At 39.1% G+C, this 9,742-nt stretch overlaps 1 protein-coding gene across 1 annotated transcript in view; it reads left to right on the top strand.

The window, feature by feature from the left end:
- The window catches only part of LOC112162556 (zinc fingers and homeoboxes protein 1), a gene marked incomplete at its 5' end in the record, with an annotated part of 11,122 nt that extends 2,345 nt beyond the window's left edge, over positions 1-8,777 (top strand). The window contains 5 exon segments of the mRNA XM_024298362.1: positions 839-965; positions 2,458-3,642; positions 4,719-4,850; positions 5,085-5,473; positions 6,767-8,777. Of these exon segments, the coding sequence (XP_024154130.1) occupies positions 839-965; positions 2,458-3,642; positions 4,719-4,850; positions 5,085-5,465 (1,825 nt within the window). The 3' untranslated portion in view covers positions 5,466-5,473; positions 6,767-8,777.
- Positions 8,778-9,742: the final 965 nt, after the last annotated feature.

The following is a 9,742-nucleotide window of genomic DNA, read 5'->3' as shown; positions in this document are numbered from 1 at the left end:
AAGAAAAAAAAATGAATATACAAATAAAAATATATGAATATGTATTTATTATTTATAAAGAAAATTACACTTAAAATAGCCTTTCTGCGCATTTCTTTATTCAAATCTGTGTGAATCAGGAGCAGAGGAAAAAATGCTTTTGAAAACGCTCTTTTTTTTTTTTTTTTTTAAATGTAGAAAATGTGCTGGGTGAGATCCCTTTTCTGAGTTCAGTTATGTGGAGGGGAAGGGGGCGCAGGGTTGCACATGTCCCATCCTCAACTAAGACGCAAATTTCCACTTCTGCTCTGCAGAGATTATGTTCTAGAAAAACAACAGTTTTTTTTCCTTTTTATATATATATAAAATTTAGGCTATAAACAACATTCATAACTTAAAACCACTGGAAAAGCTCTAAAATTAGATCAAAAGATGATTTGATTGGGTCTTTAATCTGATCTATTGTTTAAAACCACATGAATCAATGTGACTATTTGAGTTTGAAATCTTGTCGTAAAGTTCGGAATAACAAAGAATCATCTAGTTTATGGAGAGAAATGTATTACCTATATTTGCATGTGGACATTCATTAATCATCTTTATGATGACATTTTTTCTGTTTCAACTACATGTTTTCACAATAATGTGTCTGAAATAGAAGCATTATAAAGAAGAAGAATTACATCCTTCCTTTTTTTGTTTTTGGAAATCTTTACTGACAAGATTCCACATTCTCTGAGCTTTTTAGCTCTCATGCCCTTCTACTGTTAGCATGTATTTAAAATGACTAAACATAACTGTCTTATCAATTAAGAGAATACTGAAGTTGACAGAAATTGTTTTGTTTTCTTTGCCGCAGGTTTCCATATCCATCCGTCTCAGAGATCACAGGTTTGTCCTCCCAGACCAAGTTCAGCGAGGAGCAGATCAAAGTCTGGTTTTCAGCTCAGAGGCTCAAGCACGGAGTCAGCTGGACGCCCGAGGAGGTCAGATCTTTGACCTCACAAACACTCTTTCTCTTGTATTTCCACATGCTGCTCCGAGCGAGCCTAAGCTGCATGAAGCTGCACTGTGTGGAAGGAACGTCAAACCTCAGAAAGATGCAGAGAATCTGCTTGATTTATATATTTACAGTAGTTAAAACCACAAACTGACTGATATAGGATAATGATGTACTGAGATTTGACATTTGACAGTGTTTAAAAAGGAAATTTTCTGTACTTTATTAATCAGACATAAATTACATTTTGGACGTGAAAAGCGTCAGAGAAAAGGAAAAAGGTTTGCTTTTGTTTTGTCTTAATCAAAATGTGCAATCTTGTGATTGTGGCTGAATAAAGTTAGATAAGCCAAAATGCTCCTGGTGCAACCGGAGGTCAAGTTGAAATATTAAATCTAGTCTCATGGGACTCTGAGTTTAGGACACACTGAGTTCTTTTATCATCTTTCTGATTCCAGCGTACAGAATAAATGACCTTTGTAGTTTCTCACTCATACCAAATATTTTCTATTCAAACCGTTACAGTCAGTCAACGATGCCAAAGCTGAGACTATGCATGAGTGGAACAACCGAACTCTCCATTCAGATGCGTCTTGTAAATATGCTACAGTTGTTCATGTTAATATTCATTGTAAAAAAAACAAAACAAAACAAGGAAATAAGCATCTGTGAAGCAGAGGATTTGTTTATTTATTTAATTTGGATATTCTAATGAGACTTTAACAGGTAAAGTGCCACTCCAATCATCTCTTGATCTATTTTCAAGTGGTTTTTAAATTATGATTTTAGCTAAAATTAAAAAGAAAGTCATTTTCTAGAACATAGTTTCTGTAGAGCGCCAGTAGTTCATTAGAAATTCACCTCTGAGTTGTGGGCGGAGCTGGTTTTGCAGAGCAACCCCACTCCCCCTTCCCCTCCATGTGGCTGAGAGCTCTCTGTTTACACTCTCTCCGACTAGCCTCTCACATCCCCCGTCCTTAGCATATTATCCAGCCGTACAGTTTTGAGTCGGCTCACACAAGGAAAGCAAAGACATACCTGGAGCTCTTTTTTTCAATTGTCATTTTTCATCTGCACGATTTGAATTAAACAATAGTCAGAAATGCAATTTTAAGCTCAATCTTCAGGAAAAATACCACAAGAACATGTTAAAAATACCAAAAAGACGATTTTCCTCTGAAATTTCTTTACTTTTTATTGTCTGCAGTGTAAAATCTACTGAAATATTTTGAACGTTTAAAGGTTTTTCTGCCCTTTGAGTTCATTTGAATCTACAAGTATTTATTTCTGGCTTCATTTTACTTTGAAAATCTCATTCAAAATGTCATTCAATTCAGAATTGTTTATGGATCACAATCAATACATCTAAAAATCAAATTTTTTCCCTCCACCACTAAAAGAGTGTGTTTTTTCCCGTTTTTTTTTTTGTCCCACAAACGCTCCATCAAGCTGACTGCTCCATCTGCTGCTTTCCGCAGGTCGAAGAGGCGAGGAGGAAAAAGTTTAACGGAACAGTCCAGTCTGTCCCTCAGACCATCACCGTCATCCCGGCCAACATAGCTGCGGCCACAAACGGCCTGCAGTCCATCTTCCAGACGTGTCAGATCGTGGGCCAGCCGGGCCTCGTCCTCACTCAGGTGGCCGGGAACAGCAGCAGCGTGCCCGTGGCGTCTCCGGTCACTCTAGCCGTCGCTGGAGTGCCAGGAAAACAACCGAAAGCCGCCGAGCCGTCGGTCTCTGAAGCTAGCACAGAGATGCTGGCCTCGCCCACCAGCGCCTCTCTTAGTTTAGATGCTTCAGGGTCGAAACCCAAGAAGTCCAAAGAGCAGCTGGCGGAGCTGAAGGCGAGCTACGGCAGGAGGCAGTTTGCCACGGAAGCAGAGATCTCCAGACTCATGCAAGTCACCAAATTATCCAAGCGAGCAATAAAGAAGTGGTTCAGCGACACGCGCTACAACCAGAGGAACTCAAAGGAGCACCACAGCTTGCTGCTGGGCGAACCGGTACCCAGCAGAACCGGAAGAGGGCGGGGCAGCAGCAGCGGCCTCGGAGAGAACGTCGGCAGCGACGGCACCGCCACCATCGTGATCGACTCAAGTGACGACGCCAGCGACGCCTCCCCGACATCCAACAACGCTCAGGGCTCGTCTGGATCTACCAGCAGCCCGCGGGTCAAATTCCGCAACGCCCTCCCGGACTTTACACCGCAGAAGTTCAAGGAGAAGACGCCGGAGCAGCTGCTGGTTCTGGAAGCCAGCTTCCAGAGTTCGGACAAACCTTCAGACGAGGAGCTGAACCGTCTGCGCGCGGAGACCAAACTCACGAGGCGAGAGGTGGACGCCTGGTTCACGGAGAGAAGAAAGCTGCCTCTGCTGAAAGGCAGCGAGCCCGGGAGGGAGGCGGAGAGGCTCCGAGCGGCTCACGCGCCGTCCTCCTCCGCTCACGCGCCGCTCAGCAGGAAGGCCATCAAGAAGACGCCGGAACAGATCAACGTCTTGAAGAAGGCCTTCGTTCGCACACAGTGGCCGACGCCGGAGGAGTACGACAAGATGGCAGAGGAGAGCGGCCTGCCCAGGTCCTACATCGTCACCTGGTTCGGGGACGCGCGCTACGCCTGCAAAAACAACAACCTGAAGTGGTACTACCTCTACCAGTGCGGGAAGGTACGACTTCTCCTTCAAATCCACATTCTGATGTCTGTTCGTCAGGGCTGCCACTATTCGCTGACTAATAGACAATTAATCAACTATTAAAAAAATGTACGACTAATTTAATCATCGATGACTTTATATTATATGGAGTAGGAGTGTCGTAAAGTTGAAAGTTATAATGGCATTATGCTAGCTTTTTTGGAATATTTAGGCATTTATTAAGGTTTTTTAGACTATTTTGGAGTTTAGCTAATACATGCAAGCTGTTTTAGCTAATTCAGGCTTTTTTCTGCCCATTTTGAAGTTTAGCTAATATTTCAGCTACATGCATGTTTTGGCTAATTTAGGATTTTGTTTGGTCTGTTTTGGACTTTAGCTAATATTCCAGCTACGTACTAGCTATTTTAGCTTATTCAGGCTTTTTGTGTCCATTTTGGAGTTTAGCTAATATTTCAGCTGCATGCTAGCTGTTATAGCTAATTTAGGCCTTTTTTAAGGCTGTTTTGGAGTTAGGCTGATATTTACTTTCTAGCTGTTTTGGCTAATTTAGGCTTTTTTAAAGTTTTTTTTTTTTTAGGTGTTTTGAATTTTAGCCAATTTTTAAGCTACATGCGAGCTGTTTTGGCCAGCCTATGTTGTTTTTTTTTTCAATTTTTATTATTTTCTTGCATTTAACTAATATTTTAGCTAGCTATCAGCTATGAACTTCAGCGTTTTTAGCTATCAGCTTCAGTATTTTTAGCTATCAATTTCAGCATCTTCAGCACCCAAATTCAGCTGACATCATTCACACTAGCATTATCGCAGGTAATGCTATATATCTATATATATATATATATGCTATATCTAGTTTTTAGTTATTTAGTTATACTTCTTCTTTTCCTTTCGCTTTACATCCAGTTTGCGCATGACCCGATTAGTCGACTAATCGGAAAAAAAATTGGTGATTAGTTCAATTTTCAATTTTATTTATATAGCCCAAAATCACAAAGGAAATTTGCCTCATCGGGCTTGTTGACTATTAAAATAATCCTTTGTGGCACCAACTACTGTTCATGCAGTTTCTCAGGATGTTGGATCTCTTAAAGGTGGAAGAGGCATTCAATGGAGGCACTAGGACCCCGAAGAAACCCAGGAAGCGGTTTCGCCTGGGGTCCAGGAGAACGCGTCGGCCTTACGCCTGCAAACGCTCGCCACAGGGGGGCGCTGGTGTCATCAAGGTGTGCAGGAAATCACATCACACAAAAGTGAACTTTAATATTAATTTTATAGTAGTGATAAGGGTGTAGTAACTTTTAGACTTCAACTATAAAGCTGCTCATTAGAGCGTTTTTATGACCAAATAATTTTGAAAGATAATTTGAAAGCTAAAGCATCAAGTTGGGGGCAATTCTTTTTTTTATTAAATATCAACACATATATTTTCAATTAAAAAAGATTTTCTCCTCTTACAGGTAAAATCTGGTAAGGAGTTTCTGAAGGATTACTACCTCAAACACAGAGCTCTGAGCGAGAAAGATCTGGACGATCTGGTGACCAAGTCCAGCATGAGCTACGAGCAGGTGAGGGACTGGTTCTCAGAGACCGCCAGGAGGGTGGAGGCGGGCAAGGAGGCTTTCAGCGGCGAGGAGGAGGAGGCCGAAGAGGAGGAGGAGGAGGAGGAAGCGACGGCAGAGTGTGCGGAGAGCGAAGGGGAGATGGAGGTGAAGGAGCAAGGAGAAGAGACAAAAGAAACGGGTGAGAAAGAGGACGGCTGTGAAATGGAGGAGGAGGGCCAGCTCCAAGGAGGAGAAGATGTCTGCCAATCCCAGCCGACAGCAGAGGAGCAGACATGAACGGCCATGTGAGCAACCCCAATTCCTCTCGTCCTACTTTTAGAATGTTACGTATTAATACTATATAAAAATGACACTATTATAAAAGTGTTCATTTCTAAATATTATAATGAGATTTATGAAAAGGTAAATCTGTAAATGCAACTTTATTAGCAGCATATTTGTAACATTTGAGAGTGAGAACAACTGTTTCAAAAAATCATTATTTCAAGCAAGATTTCTCTTTCTTTAAAGTTGAAGACTTTTCTTCAGTTTTATTACTAGCTCCTTTTTTTTACACTTTTCTCTCATTTCATTTCTCACTTTTCAAACTTATGTAGAAATATAAGTCTAGCATTGGGATGAAAACAAGAATCTAATCACGATGAAGATTTATGTAATGGTGCCACGCTGCACGTGAAAAACAGCATGGAGGAGATCGGTTGACAAGATCAACAGCAAAGTCGTGCTGAACAAAATCCACCAGTGAGACTGTGAAAGGTGCACCGTGATATTAGGGAGGGTAAAACTGCACAGTAGTGTTACTGCTCTCCTTAAGTTTGACCGGAGTGGGGTGACATAAACAGACAACTGAAACGACGTCATCATTAACTCTTTGGGAATCATGGGATGGATTTCCTGGTAACCAATGAGCTCACAGCCCCGCCCCCTTGCAAAATTAGGATCAGCTTAGCAGCGAAAACTGAGTGAAAAAAAGAAAGTTGAAATTAGAAATAAACATTTAGTTTTAGGTTTAGTTTAGTTTTTTTTATTCTTTTCAAATTTACATTTTTTGTTACATTTTTAAATGTTTTTTTTCCAAGTTTTTTACAGTATTTTTTTTTTCAAATTCTCTATAATTCCTTCAAGTTTTAATATGTATTTCGAGTTTAAAACTTCTTTAAAATTTTCTTTTTTTTCCAAACTTTACAATGCCTGTTTTTCACATTTTTAATCTGTTTTTTCGTTCACTTTAAGCGGATCCTGTTGCTTGTTTTTATGAATTTGTTAGCTGGAGGGGCTTTTCGTTTAGCGGTCAGAGAAGCTGTTGAATGGACTTGTGTCAAGAGTAAGTCTTAGGTGGATGGAAAGGAATAATTCTTGTAGTTTTCCAAAATAAATCCTGATAAAAAACAAAACAGAAATAACATAAGTTACCGTATTTTTATTTTTACCAGTTCTGGTTCATCAAACACTTAAAATACAGCAGATTAGGTAAACAAGTAATTAAATATATTTAAAGTTAAACTCTGCTTTATCCCTTTGCACATTGTTTTCTGTTGTTATTTCTTATCAATTTTTCCTCTCTTTCCATAAAACAGGTTCAGATCTTCTCCTGCAGTGGAATCAGAAGATGACAGACGCCGGCTTCCCTTCTCATCTCCTGGATCCGGACCAGCAGACAGCTGCGGGAAACTTTTGACAAACGATGTGATGCTAAACCACGCGCTTGTGCCTTTTAGTAGAAAACCGGGGGTCATAATGCAGCTGAGGATCCCGGAGGCGTACGAGCGGAGGTAAAAACGACAGAAGCTTCTGGATTTGGGACCAACCAAACCAGCAGAACAGAACTTCGCCCAAATTGTCTCGCAGCAAATCAAATGCCTTTGTTTTGAAGAGAACGCTGGCCTTTATTTTGGCCTGTAATGTACATTTTCCTAGAAAAACAGGGTTGGGTCAAACGGAAAACTGAAGGTTTTTTTTGTAAAAATCCTCAAACAGACATTTTTCCTAAAGGAATGTCTTCAAACCCAACGATAAAACATAAAGTTGGGAATGAAAAGGTTTTCTGTGAATAGACACTTCAGATTAGTGCCATTCTTTTTGTAACTTTCTTTAAAGAAAGAATGAAATCTCTGCTTTTCTTTTGTTTTTCCCAAAGTCGGAATCTTTACGACGACATTACTTCTTATTGGAACTGAATTCAGTTCAAGGTGACTCCATTTTACTGTTATTCTGGTATTATGATTTTATTTTTATGCACATTTCTTTTGTATTTTTTTGGGTCCGTTTCATTTCAGTGGCTTCAGTTCAGTACTGATAAAAGGAATGAAAACCCAGCAGAGCTTAAGAGATCAATCAGCTGACAAAAGGGAAATAACCAAATAAAAAAGGTTTTGGCGTCAAATATTCATAAAAAACTGTTCAAATTGATTTTTTTAATCAAAATCAAGCCTTAAGGAAATGCAGTGGGTTCTAAAGCTCAACCAAAACGGTCTTAAAAAAGACAAATTCTGTTTTTCCTTAAGTATAAATAATAAACAGCTTCACATTTATCTTCTGCTCACTTTTTCACATTTCTGAATGTAGCTGCTGTTTTTGACCATTTACAGGTTCATCATCCCATTTGATAAATAAAAAAGTGTCATTTAGCAGCTTCAAATGAATAATTCCCCAAATTCAACAAAAAAATCCTCAACTAAACTGACGTTTTGATCAAAATCGGACGAAATCGGACTCTTTTGGGTCGGGGTTTAATTAAACCAGAAGGATGCAGTCAAATCCATCACAACCCCTCAGGTCTGTCAGAAATCCAGGACTCTTCAACACCGCAGAAGCTCAGGAATTCCACATTTGATTGATCAAACATACTATTCCAAATACATAAAAAGCCTCATTTACAAAAGAAAATGCGCACTTACCTGCTCAAACAAACGTTAGAAGGATTTATTTCATTAGCTGTACATTAAAGCACACAAATTCTGCTTGTTTATGTCGGGGACAAAAACCGCCTGCTTTACTTCAGGAATCCAGCAACTTTACCTCAGTCCGTTAAGCTACAAACTCGGTAAGATTGTGACAGTTAGACTTTTACACCGCTTTTTTCTAGAGAATTCAATACTGTTTATGTGGAGGCAAAGGAGTAAGGAGTTTTTTTTTTTCATACTCTTTAAGTTTGATCTCGCCACCAAAGTTGGGAAGCAGAAATGTATTTCCTTCAGTACGGGTGAATTTGTAGACGGCATCTTTCAGGTTTACCGGCGAATAACAAGAGGGCCAGAACTTTTTTCATTGTGTAAGAATCAAAAACAAGGAAATAAGCTTTTTATGTTTTTTTCTCTGCTCTCCTGTGTCTCCTAACCCTCGTAGGACTGTAAGGACTGTAAGCATGTGCACATGACGACCAGCCGGAGCGCTGGTGGACTCTCCAATCCCTGATTTTGCTTTGTTCCCACTTCGTTTATGACGAGCTCCAGAAGTTCAGCCTCTTGCCATTCTTTCAGTTGCTTTAAAAGCCAACATTTTTAGTAGGTAATTTATTTATTATACCTGGACTTTTATGTAAATCTTTTTTTTTTGTCTGCAAACAGAAAATAAAAATTTTAAACTATATTTGCTTCTGTTTTTTTGGGACATTTTTCTGATTTTTTTTCCAACACCACCTGAACGCAGTATTTCCTTAAGTTTGAGTTTGTCTCTGAGGGACATCCACCCATAGAACAAAAACCACAGTTTTGACATTAAAAACTCCAAAACGTTCTATTTTAAAGTCATTTTCAATGAAGATTAAGGCATGTTTTCGTCCAGATCTCGTGTTATTTCTCTCTTATGAGGTGAATCACCAAAACGCCACAAATCTGCGCCTGGTCCGACCCATCCGTCAAATTTTAGAACCTTTTGTGGCCCACGAGTAAGACAGTTTGCTCATCTCTGTATTAGACTCTACAACGCATCAGACATTAGACAATAATAATATTTTTGGGTGTATTTTTAGTTTGCCCCTGGTAACCGGTCCAGTCGACTGTAGTAAGGATAGGCTCCAGCAACCCTGTGACCCCAAAAGGGGTTTAGTGGGTTAATTAAATAGATTTTTTGTGTTATTTATTATCTATCTGCTGTTGTTTAGAAGAGCGATGGCAGAGGTCTTCAACCTGATGCTCCAGAGATAGAAGGAGCTTTGGTTTTGGAAAAAAAAGCAAACGATTTGAATAAATAATTTATTTTTTCGCATTTATGTTCAGATTTTCAATTATGGTGATCATATTAATACTTTTTTTTTGCTTTTTGTACCACAGCTTTCATTACATTAATTTAAAAAAGTCTTCTGTGCTTTACTCCAATGTCATAACTAAGTAAAAGGAGGATTAAAGGTTTAATATAATGTCAAAGCTATTTGTTAATAAAATAAGCTTAAAGCGCATATTCTTATCTTCAGCTACACAATAGTGTCTTCTTGAGGTTTAAAGCAAAACTCCTAAAATTATATTTAATTGCAAATAAATCAACTGTAGCAGAATGATCTTATTTGACATTTTATTTTGAATGGAACCTATATGCGTTGCTGTCAAAAGTAGAAT

This window comes from Oryzias melastigma, linkage group LG11, assembly GCF_002922805.2.
Source record: "Oryzias melastigma strain HK-1 linkage group LG11, ASM292280v2, whole genome shotgun sequence".
Taxonomy (NCBI): Eukaryota; Metazoa; Chordata; class Actinopteri; order Beloniformes; family Adrianichthyidae; genus Oryzias; species Oryzias melastigma.
The sequence above is the reverse complement of the archived record's forward strand: the minus strand, read 5'-3'. Positions and strand labels throughout refer to the sequence as shown.